The following is a 19,908-nucleotide window of genomic DNA, read 5'->3' on the forward strand; positions in this document are numbered from 1 at the left end:
ATCATAGTAGGTAAAAGACTCAAGAACTCTCTTTTAGAACACTGGCAGCAGAAGTGGCAAATCCTGGTGGCCAAAAACAACAAAATGGTGTCTCATCTGAAAAAAGCAACGATCCATAAACTCCAACACAGAAACAATATACCACCACCACCAAGTTGTCCACCACCAAACAACTGAGACCAAAGGTGGATCAAGTAAAGCACTCCCCAACCACCGGCTGACTATGCTGTTGTCCCTCAAAGAGCATAATATCAGCAACCTTAAGACTGATTAAGCCATCCGACTGGATAAAATCTTTGCGGAAGAGATCAAGCCATTTGAACCTCTGATGCAGAAATGGATCCTGACAATGAAAGAAAAAGATGAACAGAAAGAGATGGGGTTTTGTCTCATTTCACCTTGACTGACATCAGGAGTAAAGGCTCTGTGTCTGATCCGCTGTCTGTCCTGTGTAGTCCCACAGCAGAGGACCCCAATGACGATGATGATGGTGATGACAAGAGGGTTTCTGGCAGACTGTACATGGAGACGGCTCCGATCACCATGGCAGCTCCAACCACAAACAGAAAGTCTATTTGGAAACCAAACAGGTAGACCGCCATCACTGTGGAAACCACAATGGAGAAGGACGTGGCGGTTGAAAACGGCCATCCACACCATCGGAGTATAACCGAAGAAGAACCCATTAACCGAGACCTGCAATCCATCTTTTCGCCAAAGTACCAGCAATGAGAGGGCCGTGCCAAAGAGTCCCAGCTGGACGTTTCGGACCCAAAGGGAGGTGGAGCTTCCTTTGAGGATCTTCTCAAAGTAAACGCCCGCAAATCCAGATGACAGGCAGCTGATCACAACAGCAACTAATCCCACAGCGTAGTTCCGGCTGGACGGATCAAGGGGCAATTCCTTCTGTCCTTCCTGCGCTACCTGTACAATGACCACCCCAGCAAACAACAGCATCAGAGAAACACACTGAACTCTGGACAGAGATTTTCTCAACATCAACACACTGAATAAGGCAGTGGTCAGGATCTTTAGCTGGTAGGTCACCTGGAAGGTGGCGGCAGGCAGGTTGGATATGGCAACATATTGCAAGTTGTTTTGTAGCATGTAGAGGAGGGAAGGGACAGCTAGCTTCCATGTTTCTCTATACTGGACTAATATAGTATCATATAATAACAACACTGTTTGCTTTAGATTACATTTATTCTGTAGGATGTTGATAAGCAGACAGGCCAGAAGTTTGATGATCTCTGACATGACAATGGCTGAGGTTGTGAAGAAACGGTCGCCGGATAACGTGCAAATGTATCGCACGTTGAGGATTACCGATGCATTCTGGACCACCAACACCACCAGGCTGATGTATTTCCACTTCCTGTTAGCTTCTTTATTGTGTTTGTGACCTGCTGTTTTCTCTTCCCCAGCCTGGCTCGCCATATTGGCAACAACGGCTGTTACAGAGACTGGTGACTCAAACAGTTATGTTACTTCCTTCAGATGTTGCTGCTCTGTCCGGTCTGGTCTGTGTGGCCTTGGTCAACCTCTACTAAATTGCAAATGCAAATACATTTCTCAAATGATGAGAGAAGTAATGTAAGAAAGTCAGAAGTACAAATACGATGGCTCAACACCGGACGGAAAAGTGTACTTTTATGTAAATGCAGGCCAAACACTGACAAAAAGAGTAAAGAGAAGTCCAGTGCGCATCAGCCAGATGTTGACACTGTTGATGTAAGCCCATTCAACTAACTGGACTCAACCAGGAAGCAACTTATATAAGGGTTCTATCTCTTATACCCCTCACATTGTGTGCTGTCAGCTTTTAGGTTGAGTTGTCTCAACAGTCTTGCCAAATATGGAGTTCCACACAGCTCCAGACTGGTCTCTACTCTGTTCAGAAATATTGGGTAACCATGGAACATCATGAGATGCCTTTGGGATGCCTTGGTCTAAATATCCTTAATGCCATATTTGGCATCTTTGCGGTTACAGGCCCTTGATGTTTTATGAGCTCATCATGACGTCATCGTCATCATCATCATCTGCGTGAAAGAAATGTGGAACAGAATTGAGCAACTTTTATTTTGGAATCAATAGCATTGGAATAGCATACATGTTGTTTTTCCTTACATGTGTGTGCAGCCATGGCACTGCAGGACGCACCTGCTAAGAACTCTGTGGTTACGGCACTGCACTCCCACTTCAATGTGGGTTCGATGTCAGAGGAGTACTCAAAGGATGGGAGCTCAGAGAAGCCAGAGTCACCGTTTGCGGAGAAGGAGACTCACTCACTATCACCATCATCTGTTAGTTCAGATAGCACCTTTGAGTTGGGCTTCGACCACATCAATGGCCACTTAAGGTTGAGCATGTCAGAGCTGCACTTAGTAAAGCAGGGAAGGGACCGTCATCGCATTGACCTGCAGAGGGATTTCACTGTCGCCTCCCCTGCTGAATTCGTCAACCGCTTTGGTGGCAACAAGGTCATCGAGAAGGTCCTCATTGCCAACAATGGTATTGCAGCAGTCAAATGTATGCGCTCCATCCGCCGCTGGGCCTATGAGATGTTCCGCAATGAAAGGGCTATCCACTTTGTTGTCATGGTGGCCCCTGAGGATATGAATGCCAATGCAGAGTACATTAAAATGGCTGACTCTCATGAGCTTGTGCCAGGGGGGACCAATAACAACAACTACGCCAATGTAGATCTTATTCTGGACATTGCTAAGCGCATACCTGTTCAGGCAGTGTGGGCTGGATGGGGCCATGCCTCTGAAAACCCCAAACTCCCTGAGTTGCTTGAAGAACATGGCATTGCCTTTATAGGTCCCCCAAGTCAGGCCATGTGGGCTCTTGGAGACAAGATTGCCTCTTCTATTGTGGCTCAAACCGCTGGCATTCCAACCTTGCCCTGGAGTGGGACAGGTCTGATAGTAGAGTTGACAGACAACAACCAAAAGACAAATATCATCAATGTTCCCTCTGAACTGTATGAGCAAGGCTGTATTCATAATGTTGAGGCTGGCCTGAAGGCTGCAGAGCTTTTGGGCTACCCTGTAATGGTGAAGGCATCTGAAGGAGGTGGAGGAAAGGGAATTCGCAAGGTCACCTCCGCAGATGATTTCCCTAACCTCTATAGACAGGTTCAGACAGAAGTTCCAGGATCACCTATTTTCATCATGGAGCTGGCCAAGCATGCTCGCCACGTGGAGGTGCAGATCCTGGCTGATCAGTATGGAAATGCCATCTCCTTATTTGGCAGAGACTGTTCTGTGCAGCGAAGGCACCAGAAAATCATAGAGGAGGCTCCTGCTACCATTGCTACTGCAGACGTGTTTGAAGACATGGAACGGTGTGCAGTGAAACTAGCTAAGATGGTTGGATACGTGAGTGCTGGCACAGTGGAGTATCTCTACAGCCAAGAATGCAGCTTCTACTTCCTAGAGTTCAATCCTCGACTTCAGGTGGAGCACCCATGCACTGAAATGGTGGCTGATGTCAACCTGCCTGCTGCACAGCTGCAAATTGCCATGGGTATCCCCCTGTACCGCATTAAAGATATTAGGATTCTGTATGGGGTTCAGCCCTGGGGTGACTGTCCCATTGACTTTGAAGGTCTTTCCACGGCACCCTCCCCTCGGGGCCACGTCATTGCAGTCCGCATCACCAGTGAAAACCCAGATGAGGGTTTCAAGCCAAGCTCGGGAACAGTACAAGAGCTGAACTTCCGCAGTAATAAGAACATTTGGGGTTACTTCAGCGTGGCTGCGGCAGGAGGTCTGCACGAGTTTGCTGACTCCCAGTTTGGACATTGCTTCTCCTGGGGAGAGAATCGGGAGGAGGCCATCTCTAACATGGTAGTGGCTCTGAAGGAGCTGTCTATCAGGGGAGACTTCAGGACCACAGTACAATACCTAATAAAGCTGCTGGAGATGGAGAGCTTCCAGCATAACAGTATTGACACTGGCTGGCTGGACCGGCTCATCTCAGAAAAGATGCAGGCAGAGCGTCCAGACACCATGGTTGGGATCATAAGCGGTGCTCTCCACGTAGCCGATGTCAACCTGAGGAACAGCTTGTCCAACTTCCTGCACTCACTGGAAAGGGGCCAGGTATTATCTGCACACACACTCCTCAACACAGTGGATTTGGAGCTGATCCATGAAGGCACCAAGTACGCACTGACTGTGACACGCCAGTCTCCCATCTCCTATGTGGTCATCATGAACCACTCCTCTGCTGAGGTGGATGTCCATCACCTCAGTGATGGAGGCCTTCTGCTCTCCTACGACGGCAGCAGCTACACCACATACATGAAAGAGGAGGTGGACAGGTATCGCATTACTATCGGGAACAGGACTTCAGTTTTTGAGAAGGAGTATGACCCAACACTGCTGCGCTCACCCTCGGCAGGAAAACTCATCCAGTGCATGGTGGAGGATGGTGGGCATGTGTCTGCTGGCCAGTGCTATGCTGAAATAGAGGTAATGAAAATGGTGATGACTCTGACCGCTGCAGAGTCTGGTTTTATTCACAATGTGAAAAGGGCCGGGGCTGCTCTAGAGCCTGGCTGCATCATTGCCAAGCTCCAACTAGATGACTCCAGCAGAGTTCAACACACAGAGCTGCACACAGGGGCCCTGCCCACCATCCAGGCTGTAGCGAGAGGGGAGAAGGTGCATAGAGTCTTCCACAGAACATTGGACCACCTAGTTCATATCATGAACGGCTACTGCCTGCCCGAACCTTTTTTTAGCGTCAAGCTTAAGGAGTGGGTGGCAAGGCTGATGAAGACCACGCGAGACCCCTCCTTGCCTCTATTGGAGCTGCAGGACATCATGACCACCGTGTCAGGTCGCATTCCACCCACCATTGAGAAAGCAATCAAGAAAGAGATGGCACAATACGCCCGCAACATCACCTCAGTGTTGTGCCAGTTCCCAAGCCAGCAGATCACCAACATCCTGGATAGCCATGCTGCTACACTGAACAGCAAATCAGAGAGAGATGTTTTCTTTATGAACACCCAGAGCATTGTCCACCTAGTGCAGAAGTATCGCAGTGGCATCCGGGGCCACATGAAGGCTGTGGTGATGGACCTGCTCAGACAGTACCTCAAAGTAGAGATCCAGTTCCAGAATGGACACTACGATAAGTGTGTGTTTGCATTACGTGAAGAAAACAAAGGTGACATGGTCAATGTACTCAACTACATATTCTCCCACGCCCAGGTCACAAATAAGAACTCACTAGTTACTATGCTGATTGACCAGCTGTGTGGGCTTGATCTTCCACTCACAGATGAGCTGATGACCATCCTGATCGAGCTCACCCAGCTCAGCAAGACAACGAATGCAAAGGTGGCGCTGCGTGCCAGACAGGTTCGGATAGCTTCCCACATACCCTCCTATGAGCTCCGACACAATCAGATGGAGTCCATCTTCCTCTCTGCTATCGAAATGTACGGGCAGCAGTCTTGCATCGAGAACCTGCAGAAACTGATACTGTCAGAGACATCCATCTTTGACGTCCTGACAAACTTCTTCTACCACAGCAACCAGGTGGTCAGAATGGCTGCCCTGGAGGTGTACGTGCGCAGAGCGTACATTGCCTATGAACTAAACAGTTTTATGCATCGGCAGCTGAAGGATAACACTTGTGTCGTGGAGTTCCAGTTTATGCTTCCCACATCACACCCCAACAGAGGGAACACCTCCACTCTAAATACACATCCAAACATCAAAGTCACGGATGCTAATTCACAAGCAGCTAAGACACAGGACCTTAAAACACAGGGTAGCAAAATTCAGGATACAAATAAAGAGAAGAGTAAAGGTTCAGATTCAAAATCCTTGAAAAGGATATCGCTTTCATCCAACCTGAATCACTATGGCGTGGTGCACATGGCCAGCATGAATGATGTTCTGCTGGACACTTCCTACACTCTGCTGTTCCAGCGCATGGGGGTCATGGTGTCTTTCCGTTCCTTTGAGGAGTTCACCAGGAACATTAATAATGTAATGGGCTGTTTCTCTGACTTTCCGCCACCCAGGCCTACCTTTCCGGAGGGACGAAACGCTGCGCTATACCTTGCGGACATCAAGAGTATTCAGGACGAACCAATGCACATCCTGAATGTGGTTATATCAATGGACGGTGACATTGATGATGACGGCCTGGTGGCCATGTTCCAGGAGTTCACTCAGTCAAAGAAATCTGTGCTGTTTGAACATGGCATCCGCAGATTAACATTCCTAGTGGCTCGGAAGGATTTTAGGAAGCAGATCAATTATGAGGTGGACCAAAGGTTTCATAAAGAGTTCCTCAAGTTCTTCACATTCCGTGCCAGAGACAAATTTGAGGAGGACAGGATCTATCGTCACTTGGAGCCAGCACTGGCCTTTCAGTTGGAGTTCAACCGCATGTGTAACTTTGCCCTGACTGCCATTCCCTGTGCCAACCACAAGATGTACCTGTACCTGGGTGCTGCCCACACAGAAGTAGGCACAGAGGTCAAAGACTACCGTTTCTTTGTTCGGGCCATTATCCGCCACTCTGACTTCATCACCCAGGAGGCATCGTTTGAGTACCTTCACAATGAGGCGGAGCGCTTCCTGCTGGAAGCCATGGATGAGCTAGAGGTGGCCTTCAACAACACCACCGTACGAACGGACTGCAACCACATCTTCCTCAATTTTGGCCCCACAGTCATCATTGACCCATCAAAGATTGAGGAGTCAGTGCGTTCCATGGTGATACGTTATGGCAGCCGCCTATGGAAGCTGCGCGTCCTGCAAGCCGAGCTGAAATTCAACATCCGCCTGACGCCCATGGGCAAACAGATCCCTATCCGTCTGTTCCTTACGAATGAGTCGGGCTACCACCTGGATATTGGCTTGTACAAGGAGGTCACCGACTCTCGGACAGGACAAGTGGGGCACAATGATCCCCAGATAATGTTCCAGGCATATGGAGACAAGCAGGGGCCTTTACATGGCATGCTCATCAACTCCCCATATATTGCTAAGGACCTGCTGCAATCCAAACGCTTCCAGGCCCAGTCCCTGGGTACCACATATGTTTATGACTTCCCTGAGGTGTTCAGACAGGCTCTAAGGAAGCTGTGGCATTCCACCCAAGCATATGCCCACCTGCCCAAATGCCCTCTGCCTTCTGAGCTGCTCACCTTTACAGAGCTGGTGCTGGACGCCCATGGTCAGCTAGTGCGGATGAATCGACTGCCAGGGGGAAATGAGATTGGTATGGTGGCGTGGCATATGACCCTGCAGACTCCAGAGTACCCGGCAGGCCGAGAGATCATTGTCATCAGCAACGACATCACGCACAAGATAGGGTCATTCGGCCCCCAGGAGGATACACTGTTCCTGCAGGCCTCTAAGATGGCACGAGAGAGCGGCATACCCCGCATTTACATTGCCGCCAACAGCGGTGCTCGCATAGGTCTGGCAGAAGAAATAATGGAGATGTTCCACGTGGCCTGGCAGGACCCGTCTGACCCAGACAAGGGTTTCAAGTACCTCTACCTGACCCCACATGATTACACAAAAGTGTCAGCCTTAAACTCTGTGCACTGTGAACATGTAGAGGATGAGGGAGAGTCTAGGTACAAGATCATTGACATCATTGGGAAGGAGGAGGGTTTGGGTGTAGAGAACTTGAAGGGCTCTGGGATGATTGCTGGAGAGTCCTCTCTGGCATATGAGGAGATCATTACCATGAACCTGGTAACATGTCGAGCCATAGGGATTGGAGCTTACTTGGTGAGGCTGGGTCAGCGCACCATTCAGGTGGACAACTCCCACATTATCCTTACAGGAGCTAGAGCTCTCAACAAGGTGCTGGGTAGAGAACTGTACACGTCAAATAACCAGCTTGGTGGAATCCAGATCATGCACAACAATGGTGTGACCCACAGTACTGTGTGTAATGACTTTGAGGGAGTCTTAACCCTGTTGCGGTGGCTCTCCTACATGCCCATGTGTAAAAGTAGTCCTGTGCCCATCCTTCATGCCAAGGATCCCATATCCCGCCCGGTGGAGTTTGTGCCAACCAAGGCTCCTTATGACCCTCGCTGGATGCTGAGTGGACGGCCTAGCCAGACGCCTAAGGGTTTGTGGCAGAGTGGCTTCTTTGACCATGGTTCCTTCATGGAGATCATGCAGCCATGGGCCCAGAGTGTGGTGGTTGGCAGAGCCAGACTTGGTGGGATACCTACTGGAGTGGTTGCTGTGGAAACCAGATCCGTGGAGCTCTCAATCCCAGCTGATCCGGCCAACCTGGACTCAGAGGCCAAGATTATCCAACAGGCTGGACAGGTCTGGTTCCCAGACTCCGCTTTTAAAACAGCCCAAGCCATCAAGGACCTGAACAGGGAAGGCCTGCCTCTAATTGTGTTTGCCAATTGGAGGGGTTTTTCGGGAGGAATGAAAGATATGTATGACCAGGTGTTGAAGTTTGGGGCCTACATCGTGGATGGCCTCAGGGAGTTCCAGCAGCCGGTGCTGATCTACATCCCTCCACAGGCTGAGCTGAGAGGAGGGTCCTGGGTGGTCATAGACCCCACCATCAACCCTTACCACATGGAGATGTACGCTGACAAGGACAGCCGAGGTGGAGTTTTGGAGCCCGAAGGCACTGTGGAGATCAAGTTTAGGAGGAAAGACCTGGTGAAGACCATGAGGAGGATAGACCCCATCTACATGGGCCTCTCTGAAAGACTTGGAACTCCAGGGCTAAGCTCCACAGAGCGTAAGGAACTGGAGATCAAGCTGAAGGAGCGTGAGGAGTTTCTCCTGCCCATCTATCACCAGGTGGCCGTGCAGTTTGCCGATCTTCATGATACCCCAGGTCGCATGCTGGAGAAGGGTGTCATTGCAGATATCCTAGAATGGCAAACATCCCGTCAGTTCTTCTACTGGCGTTTGCGGCGTCTGCTATTGGAGGACACAGTGAAGAGGAAGATCAAAAAGGCCAACAGTGAGCTGACTGAAGGCCAGATCCAAGCCTTACTACAACGCTGGTTTTTAGAGGCTGAAGGCGCTGACAAGGCCTATCTGTGGGACAGCAATAAGGACGTGGTGGAGTGGTTGGACAGGCAGCTAGCAGAAGAAGAGGGCGTGAGGTCCATCATCGAAGAGAACATCAAGTACATCCGCAGGGACCACATCCTCAAGCAGATTCGCAGCTTTGTTCAAGCCAACCCAGACGTTGCCATGGATTCCATTGTTCATATGACCCAGCATATCTCACCCACGCAGCGAACTGAGGTGGTGCGTATCCTGTCCACCATGGAGGCACCAGCCTCCTCCTAGAAGGAAGAGCGGTTGCAGCCTATTTGAGAGAACATTTTGTTACCATGTTACCAAGTTACCATGTTGTGGGAAGTGATGGCAAGAGGGGAAAAAAAGCTTTACACAATTTACTGTTCAAATGGGAGAATATGGGGGGGCAGTATAGTTTGTGGGTTTATTATGACAGTAAAGGTGGCATACTGCTTCATAAATTGAATTCTCCCTCGGGGGGATTCGCTCCAATAATTGAGGCTTACTCCTCAAAACAATCATTAAAAATAATTTTTAGCAGTAAATTCTTAACCGAGAAAATATTTTTCCATTTATTGCAATTAAGTGACTAAATTAAATATCAGTTATGTCAAAGAACATAACTACTTCATATCACTGGACTTACACATGCTGTGCGATGCCAAGTGTGATTGTAAGTTTTCTTTTTGCACCGTGGCTCTGCAAGATGCTGGCTTGTCTATAAGAGGAGTTGGCCAGCCCAGCAGGGCCGCACGGAGAGCCTGGCTCCCTCGGAGTCGGAGTGGTGCAGGGGCGAATGAGAGCCGTGTAGAGGGAATTGCTTTAGGTGACCATGGGCACACGGTGCTCGGGGTGCGTCATGGCTGCGTGTATAGCCGTTCTGTGTGTGTCTCTGTGTTTGTTGGAGGTAATCTCACAATCCACTGGACCGATCACAAATGTATTGTGCACGGCATGCTGCCAGTAGGCTATCTTAGTACCCTCATGCATTTGTTTCCACATATGTTTTATATATTTCTTTATAATACATTTTATAATGGAAGTCAATGGCGCTCTGGCGAGGTTGGAACGTTGCCCAAATTTGAAGTTATAGATATACAGTATCTAGAAGTATTAAGTAACAGATATATATCATAGATGACTGATTTCACAGGCAGGCCATATGAAGTCAGAGAGATCCACATGATTCTATCTTCTCTTTTTCTTTTCTTTGCAAAACCTTTTTCTTTCTCCCCTTTTCTACCGTTTGACAAGTGACCGATGATGTCACTGGTAGGCGGCAGTATGACGTGCAGATTATTTTTGAAAAAAACGTAGCCCTCTACCAACAATTTCATCCATTGACCACGCGCAAGCGTGACCGTGCGCAGGGAATGATTATCGTATGCCCTCCAAAAAAACCTAGAACACACCACTGGTAGGGTTTCTGAACTGTCCACAGCCCTCCTCGGAGACAGAGTGAGTATAGACAAAAATGGTTCCATATTACAATTAGCATTAGTGAGGACCAATTATATGAAGATAAAGTAAAAAATGGGTGACGTGGTTCTTTAATGGGTTCATTCATGTGAACAATATCAACATAACATCAAAGTAATAAAGATTAGATACAGCCAGACGGTTTATTTTATGCGTGGGTATGTACTGTAGGTTATGTCTATATATTTTTTGTCTTTGTTTTTGTTTTATGTTCCTTGATTCTTTAAGACTGACTGTATGTACAAATGAACAAAAAAAACAGGATGTAAAAATGTATTTATTACTTTCCATTTATGTGCACTTTCTGTGAAATCTCTTTTACAGTACTCAATAAATATAGCATTAACGTGACGTATCTGACCGTTCCTTCTTTGCACCGCCTTCATGTCGGATTGCGGAAGTGGGTGTCAGGTGTCTCGAACCACCGGCGATTCTGGTAAAGAATATCTTGCATGTTGCTTCGCGTTTTTTTCCCATGTTTTAACTTCTTAGTAAAAAAAACTATAAAATAAAAATAAATGATAAACTTTGTAAATTGTAAAGGGTTGAATCAATGACAGGTGACAAGTTAACCCTCGAAGGAGGACTGCAAGGGGTGCACAACTGATAGTTAGCCTTTGATCAAAACGGGTCATCATCAGTCATAATGACAGCCTTGTATCATTGCTATGGCAGTTAACTTGATAACAATATCAGTCATGTTACTTACCCACCATTCCTCTGTGATCTAATAAACGGTTTTTATATTGGTGCTCTTGCATAGCACTTGGGGTAGGTTATTTACTTTACATCCTGTGTATGACAGACTACTCTGCAATTATACAGTATGAAATGTGCATTTTGGGAGTCCCTATGTTGTTTACAACAACCACTGAATACTGAACTTGCGTGCTTGTAAGCAGTATGCAGTAGACTCAAGAAATAAATACCCTCTACCTTTTGTGTTTCCTGCCTTCACTGTAGGCTACTATCCTAATAATAAACCAAATATGTTTTTTGAAAATGAATGAATCTGCATATTCCATTTGCTGTTTCAAAAAGAGCATGGCAGCAGTAGGAACATGGGCATTCTCTGCACGGGCTGTAGAAAGACTTAAAGAGCTCATCAGCGCTGGGCACCAAGCCACTGATGCTGTGGAGGATGCACTGGCAGGTTGGTAATGAAACACATATATGAAACAGGACACAATGGAAACAAGTCCTCCTTGGGCTTTTTGTGTTAAGCTTTTAGCATCATTGTATAATCGTACCACTGTACTATTTGCAAACTGTTAATAAAGTATTCAATCAATCAATCAATCAATCAAAACGTATCAGTCGAATCCCATGTAGGTTATTAAGGAAGAAGGTGACTAAAAGTACTTCCCCTATCAATGTCTTTATTTATTTATTCTCCCCATTTTATTCCCTAATATGTAGCATTTGTTTTATTCTTTTAACACTTTAACACATACTTTTCTTCTGTGCACGTTGACTTAATGTAAAGTGTATTTGTATTGTGTCATAATGTATGAAAAGTTAATTTCTCTTATACACTAGACTAGTATACCTCCCCCTTCCTGTTGATAATGTTAACTGAGCTGTGGGGGAAGACAGTGATCCTGTATCTAATAACACAGTTAACCACTTATAAACCCCATATGGTTGAGCCGAGTCCCTCAGGGCTCTATGCTAGTGTCTTTGCTTTTCTCGCTCTACATTAAATATCTAAGCTCAAAATAGCAGATTGACAAGCTCACAATGCGTCACGTTGTGAGCTTGTCGAAAAAAATGGAAATATGTTTTAGATGAAAAAAAATCAAAAACATATGAAAGATATTAAGAAATGTGTCACTGATCGATCCAGTCGTTTGCAAGATTATCCATGGACACAGCCAGCCACACAGACAGACCCTCTTCTAGATGGTTCCCTTCGGTACGCCACTGTAAAAATAGGAAAATAAGCCATTGTATGTGTGGTGTCCCCAGAGGTGGAGAATGACCCAGAGACAGGTCGACACATAGTGGGCAGAGGAGGTTTCCCCAATAGCAGAGGAGTGCTGGAGTGTGACGCAGCCATCATGGAAGGCAAAGCCGGGAGGTTTGGGGCTGTAGCAGCCCTCCAGGGGTAAGAGATGCATGTATATGGTTTAGTTTATGATCACAATGACGAAACGAAGAAGTAAAGCAATAAAGACATAAAATATTTTATTTTAGAGGAAGATGAGGTTGTTTTGACATTTAGGTGAGGAAAAAAAAAGCACAAACAAAAGACTTACACTTACAAAATAAAAATCAAGCTGTCACAGTGAAACTTTGTGAGTTTCCAGAGTGGGGTCTCCAGTCCGTGTGGCTCGCAGGGTGATGGACAAAAGCCCTCATAGTCTGCTGGTTGGAGAGGGAGCAGTGGCGTTTGCCAGAGAACAGGGATTTGCCATAGAGCCTAATGACAACATGCTGACTGCAAACTCCGCTATGGCTTATCAGGTACCACACATTACAGGCTGAATGGAAGGAAAGTGCATTTTCCTGGTGTGTATGTCAACTTGTTCTGTACATTGTCACTGTCGGGTGGAAACCTTGTATGTCCAAAACCGTTACTTTTCAGGATATGTTCAAATGGATCCAATGTGGCTATTATTTAGTCACAAGCTATTAATACTTTTCATTGGTTAAATATTTATAAAACCCTAAGACAGACTTGACTACTTTTAACCTGGCATCCCTATTTGGGGCATGTTGTTATATAGGTGTTATACTGTAGTTGTAAATTTGCGTCGAGAACCTCTGATTTAGAAACTTTAAACAATCAACCCTGAATTAAACATATTCTTCCCTCTTGTAGGAGTACCTTGAAAAGAAGCAGAGGATCTCTGGCCATGACACGCTTGGTAAGATTTGAAACTTATGTTACTTTTTTATAGTTGTTCAATGTTCATTCATTGCAGCAATTACTTAGGTTGCTACTTAAATTGCAGCAGTGGGGAACATGGATGAATTTCAAGCTTTAATACGGGACTTTTTCTTTAACCGATCTGCATGGTAGAGTACCGGTGTGTTATAACTTATAATACAGCCGATTCAAACAATATGACTAGCACATCTGCTGATTTTGGCCCTGATGGTTGATGATGTCAATGAAGTTATTTGAAGCAGATGGTACATGGGATTGGACACTAGATTCACCGATATGGTTGGAATTACCTCTCTCCATTGAAAGAAACGGACATAAAACTTACAGATTGTAGTTTTCAGTATGGTTGTAGGAAATACTGTAGTAATGGGCTCCAACAGTAGAGGGAGCTCCATGCATCCTTGGAGATAAATTCTCATTCCAAGCCATGCCATGGATACTCATCTTAATAACTCAAATCTGGAATTTTCTCGCAATAAAACTAGGGAATATTTATGCTTTTGTTTTTTACATGATGTTAGAAGATTTTACTTCCTGTAAAATTGAACTAATCTTTAAGTAAAATTACACTTTAATAGAGGTTTGGGTTGTGTAGTTACTTTGAAATTGATATTCCAAAATAACCTCCCCACTGACTCACATTGCACGCCATGCACGGTGAAACAGGTCTCCAAGTCACTCATCATGCATACAAACAAACCCAAAATTACGAAACCCAACTCCTTAATTCAATTAGTAAAATCCACAAGAAGTTGACATTATATATATATATATATATATATATATATATATATATATATATATATATATATATATATATATATATATATATATATATATATATTATTATATTATTATATATTATTATTTTTTACGAAATCTAAGTTGGATTTTGTAATGTTATATATTGCATCAGAGCATCTCTTGACCCACTGGTTGTGAGACAATGTCTCACCCTGATTTGGTGGCAGTAACCTGGTCAGTAACCTGGTCATGATGTGATATGACTGCAGTGGAAACGGGAAGTGAACATACATAGTTTTTTCTCGTCACTTCCCAGGTCTCATAGCTGTGGACACAACAGGGAACATAACTGTTGGTGAGTTTCCTTTCTTGTATTTCCACTCATTCCTATTCATCATCTGTATCGATAACGGCAGTGGTAGAAAGTAACTAAGTACGTTTACTCAAGTACTGCAGTACTTAAGTACAATTTTGGGTTACTTTTACTTTACTTGCTGTGAGAATTGTTCAATACTTGATACTTATACTCCATTACATCTCAGGCAAATATTGTACTTTTTACTCTGTTACAATTATTTGTAACATGTATATATTATGTATATTTAGATTATTATTACCAAACATACATTAAAGCTGCACTATTTTTTACTCTGTTACAATTATTTGTAACATGTATATATTATGTATATTTAGATTATTATTACCAAACATACATTAAAGCTGCACTATGTAACTTTCCTCTTCTACCCCAGATTTGAACCCGGTTTCCTGCACAAGTGCTGACATTTTTACTATTGAGCTAATAGAGCATGCCTGTTTGCTCAGGAGATAAATGTAATCTTGACCATCAGGTCAAAATTCGTGTCAGATCCTGTGTCTAGGTGAGACATGACCTTTGACATGATCTATATGTCTCAATAGAAGATCAGGGAGACAAAAAACAACCAACCCAATTGTATATGTTAAATTGTTTTAACATACTCTACCATACAGATTGGACAAATTTATATTTTGTTAATGATTTCTTTTTTACATAGTGCCACTTTAACCAATGAACCAATTTAACGCTTTAGCCATAATTTATACTAAATCTAGTATTTGCGCCTTTACGTCAGTGATGGTACTCCCAAAGAAGAGCCCAGTGCGCGAGTGCTCCATGTGATATTCCTACCCAATTAATTTATTTCAGGTGTGTCTTCCTCTGGAGCCCCCTTCAAGGCCCCAGGAAGAGTTGGAGACTCACCCCTACCTGGCTGTGGCCTGTATGCTGAGCACATGGCAAGTAAACTCTAAACTGTGACTTAAAAGGAAATGGGGAGAGTAGAAACAAGGAGAGAGGGACTGAAAGAGAGACCAAGACCAAGACAAATATAGGGACATAAAGAGAGGTTAAGAGGTACAGAGAGAGAGTGAGACCAGAGTGCTATTTAACAATGTCTTTCATTTCAAAGTTTCATTTTTTAATTTTCAACTTTTTCCCCCAGGTGGGGGCTGCTGCAGGTATGTCAGTTATATCATTGCGATGATTACTGAACATAACACACTGTAACACAACAAAACGTGATGTAACATAAAACTCAGCATGACCATAACATAACGTAAAACTAAATAACACAACACAAAATAGTGTAACACAACATGGCAGTTTCTTCTGTGTTCAGCTACAGGTGATGGTGACAAGATTATGTGTTTTTGTCCCAGCTTCCACATTGTCCAGCTGATGAAACGGGTGAGCAACCCTGACTCAAAACATTCCGGAAAATACCTTATTTTTCATAGGATACTTTTTGGTTATATTTAGGTAAGATAAGATACTTTTATTGTCCCCATGGGGAAATTTGCTTTGGACTCTCTCCATCCTACGGACGAAACCAGGGACCTTGCAATTATGTGGTCAATCCAGTCAAATACTGGCATGCCTCCATGCAAGTATTTGGTCGGACCTGTATTGGCTGAAACACTTACACTTTCGGTAGTTCACCAACATGATTTAATGTGGACATTCATTCTTTAAGTCACTGGGTTTTGTTTTTTTCTTTCCAAGGGTTCCACCCCCAGTGTTGCTTGTCGTACCGTTCTGGATGACATCATGGGGAGGATGGCCTCCGACAGCTGCTTTGAGATAGGACTGATAGCTCTGAATACAAAGGTACAATTCACGAGGTCTCCATTTTTGGGCCATTTTTGGTCTCCAATTTGTTCTTCAGTTTCTTTGTTGAGGCAGATAATTAGGGAATTTGACGGGAGGCCTCTGTTAGTTAGTGAACAAACACTCTATACAGGGTCCCCACGGTCATGAAATTCCTGGAAATATTTTGAAATTGAAAATAAAATAATCCAGTACTGGAAAAGTTTGGGAATTGATCAAAGGTCCTGGAATTTATCAAGGGTCCTGGAAAAATATTTGGCTATGCATTGTTTTTGGCTATTGATTTTGTTAATACAAAACATTTTCATAAACATGTATAACATTACACGAAATATGTAACATAAGTAGCTTTTCGCCGAACGGGCTGTGTGATGGCATATATTATTTAAATAAAATAAGTCATACGGATGCCATAATGAGTCTTCCAGTGAGCCCTAATTTTGCACGAAATTTTGAATGAAATTGTACTATTCTATATTCTATGCTTTCTTTTTGCTACACTGCCTATCTTTGGGCATTCTACATAGGAGTAAGAGACATATTATTGCGCTGAATGATTGTTATATAGGCCTGGAAATTGGGCTAAATATTCTGGAAAAGTTTTGGAAATTCATTGCGAAAAATGTGTGGGGACCCTGTCTATAGCAATGGTTATGATTTGAATATAGAGCTTTCGGACGGCTTTCTCAAAACTGCACACACAAAACTGAAAATGCTAAACCCTGACACTCCCTTCGCAAGATGACTCTTTGCCATCAAACTGTTCGCAAAATGGAACCATATTTTCAAATGACTCACACATACCATTAATTTGAAAATGAAAACATTGAGAACACAATCATAGAAATGGATCACACCATATGAAACGCCTCAAGTGGCGTGTGAAGCCCTGACAGGCCTCAACACTGACGTCGCCACAAGCCTCCTCCATGGCCTGGAGTAGTGGGACCCGGCTCACCAGACCTGTATGTTTAGAGATTTGAAAATGTGTGTATTGTAGGTTGATGCTTTCAGATTTTACGTGAGAAGTGTGTGCAACAACTGAACATTGTGTGTAGTGTTTGGACAACAAGGTGATGTGTAATTGACATCAGAGTGTAAAGAAGAAAAGTCAAAGTCTAATGCAAATAAGGGAGTGTGAAGTATAGTGCCAAATTGGGTCGAGCGATTAGGTACATGAAGTGAAGGGTGTGCAAATTGTGCCGAATCTTCGCTTTTTGTGTGTTAACAATTGTGAAAACTTGGGCACAGAATCAGAACAGACTGAAAGAGAAAGAGAATGTACAGTAGATTCCGTTGTTCTAACAGACATCTTCTGTTTTGCTCATGTTCTCATCAGTTTGACAGTGTCTTGTCTCCATTTGTCCTCCAGGGTGAGGTGGGGGCAGCCTCCACTGTTGAGTTCCCCTACGCATTCTGGAACCAGGACTTGGTTGCCGTGGAGATATGTACTAACCATCCACATTCCATCCATAGCGATGGAGGAGGGAACAGAAAAGTATGATGCACCGACTGACTTGAAGCGATGGCAATAGGAAAGCAAGACTCCCAAATTTCGGCTGATTTCCTGTATCTGTACAACGTGGGTGCCCACCGCTTTTGGAGCCCAGAAGTCGGTTGCGAGTCTCTTCATTCCAATGGAGAAGTGAATGGGTGGGGGGCGGGGAGAGGCAACCACGCTCACTTAGGAGACCATTGTGAACCATTTTTGTACTAGTAGTGAGGTGTGGGATTGGCATATCTTGGTATATTAAGGATCTTTGCTGTCGTATGGACAGATAGAAAGTGAGGCTCCCACTGTGGGAGTAATTAGAAAATCCTACTCAATTAGAAGCGCTGTTACTTGACTTAAACGTCTCTCAAGTAGAAGTAAGATTACTTGTGTTGAACATGTATGCGTTACTTACAGTATGATCACCATTAAAGGGCCAGTGTGGCATGCTGATTTCAATATGAATAATTCACCCTACCTATCAATCCCTCTCTGATGTTCTCCAAAGTCTTTCTTTTCTTTATAAAACATATTTCTAGTAGATTACCTTAGAAGAGAAAAGAGGTTCAAAGCAATGTTAAATGGAATATCCTGCTGGTTGTGCCAAAACAGCATAACTCTTGGCTACTCTGCTTCAAAAATAGACTTAGAAGTGAAAGTAGAATTACTCATTTTAAGTAGAAGTACATGAAAAAGCTACTCCTAATTAGTTACTTTCAACCCTGATCCAATGATCAGTCTGGTGATACAGACTGGTGATACAGCCCCTCCGGGGCCGTGGGTCGCCGAGGGCCGGCGGCGGGCTCGTTGGATCCGGGCCGGCGGTGCGCACACGGCGGTGCCCCCCCCCCCCCCGGGTCCCTGGGTCGCTGCCCGGGCGAACTGCGGCCCCAAAAAATGGTAAAGGTTTTGTTGGTCCACTTATCCACAACGCACAGTATCACCAGACTTTATTATTATTAATATCTTTATGATTATAAATGTCTTGGGGCACACCGTTGGGTGAATGGTAGGTGCGCTGACCATATCGTTGCAGCGTGTCCGGTTCAATTCCAGCCAGAGCCATGTCTTACACGTCTTGCTCTCTAACCTCAGCTTCCTGTCTCTCTATACTCTCTGAAAGAAATAAATGAATCAAAAACGGATTAAATAACCTTTAAAGTTGTTTTTAAATCTGATCAACGTTGCCAGTCCAACAACCATATTGATGGAGGAGGAAATAGAAAAGTATGATGCAGAGACTGGATTTGGAAGTGAAACGTGTTCTGTAATGAGTCAGAGTCATAATGCTCAAAGGTTTCTGCCGAGTCAGTTCTCCACAAACCAGTATCACAAGACAAGTATTTTGTTTCCCTTTAATTTATATTTTAAATATTTTACATGAACATGTATAGACAGACACATTATGGAGCCTTTGGCTCAGACAGGCTTACCACTCCTGCGCCTTTTTTAACTGTTTCAAGCAGCCAATGCCATATTGACAATTCAAGGTCTCTTTTTTAAAAAGAGACCTTGAATGGAACCTTATATTAATTAGTATCATTGGTAACACCTGTTTTTACCCTACTATTTCATGACAGAAAAGGCTGCTGTGAAAAAAGTCTATTCATAGGAATTATTGGGGGGGGGGGGGGCACTCAATTCCAAATGACTTTGTCAGTAGTGTTGCAAAGGAAACTTAGCTACCTGACTCATGCTGTCACCTGACTCATGCTGTTGATAGTCTCGATACCTTTGTACGAGTACTGACATGACCCTGTCAGTCATGCATCCTGTGATTACTGTCTTATCCTAGGATTTATAATGATTCATCATGCTGACCGATGACGCAATAAATGACTAGGGAAGATTCTGGTTTGAATTGTTGAGATTGCCTCTGCTTTTGATATCCCTCCTCTGGTCATTCATTTTTATCTGATGTGATATGTTTTATCCCTGCTTCTGGTCAAACTCAATTAAATGCATGAATATCCTTTTGTGATATGTAGACTGTCTGATATGTTTGTTATTTTGGTTTGATAATATCACAATTTAACAGTTTAATTTAAATGTATGTTAACCACATTAATCCTTTGGGCAATTTGTAAAA

At 44.2% G+C, this 19,908-nt stretch overlaps 2 protein-coding genes and 1 pseudogene across 3 annotated transcripts; 2 read left to right on the forward strand and 1 right to left on the reverse strand.

Moving 5' to 3' along the window:
* Nucleotides 1–389: 389 nt before the first annotated feature.
* Nucleotides 390–1,437, reverse strand: LOC308100566 (UDP-galactose translocator-like; annotated as a pseudogene). The gene has a single exon. The product of its transcript is annotated as a UDP-galactose translocator-like (transcript).
* Nucleotides 1,438–2,144: 707 nt separating this feature from the next.
* LOC308100414 (acetyl-CoA carboxylase 1-like) lies at nucleotides 2,145–9,335 on the forward strand (the record flags this gene model as incomplete). Its single annotated transcript, XM_080449453.1, has 1 exon — nucleotides 2,145–9,335. One exon carries the CDS (start codon nucleotides 2,145–2,147, stop codon nucleotides 9,330–9,332), a length of 7,188 nt encoding a protein of 2,395 aa, XP_080305579.1. The 3' UTR covers nucleotides 9,333–9,335.
* Nucleotides 9,336–10,933: 1,598 nt separating this feature from the next.
* LOC308100113 (N(4)-(Beta-N-acetylglucosaminyl)-L-asparaginase) lies at nucleotides 10,934–18,287 on the forward strand. The gene is made up of 10 exons (XM_080449016.1): nucleotides 10,934–10,977; nucleotides 11,583–11,694; nucleotides 12,510–12,648; nucleotides 12,851–13,007; nucleotides 13,366–13,411; nucleotides 14,495–14,533; nucleotides 15,368–15,460; nucleotides 15,840–15,907; nucleotides 16,223–16,327; nucleotides 17,700–18,287. Exons 2-10 carry the CDS (start codon nucleotides 11,586–11,588, stop codon nucleotides 17,829–17,831), a joined length of 888 nt encoding a protein of 295 aa, XP_080305142.1. The 5' UTR covers nucleotides 10,934–10,977; nucleotides 11,583–11,585; the 3' UTR covers nucleotides 17,832–18,287.
* The last annotated feature ends 1,621 nt before the right edge of the window (nucleotides 18,288–19,908 follow it).

Source organism: Gymnoscopelus braueri (assembly GCF_963280865.1).
Source record: "Gymnoscopelus braueri genome assembly, chromosome: 14".
Taxonomy (NCBI): Eukaryota; Metazoa; Chordata; class Actinopteri; order Myctophiformes; family Myctophidae; genus Gymnoscopelus; species Gymnoscopelus braueri.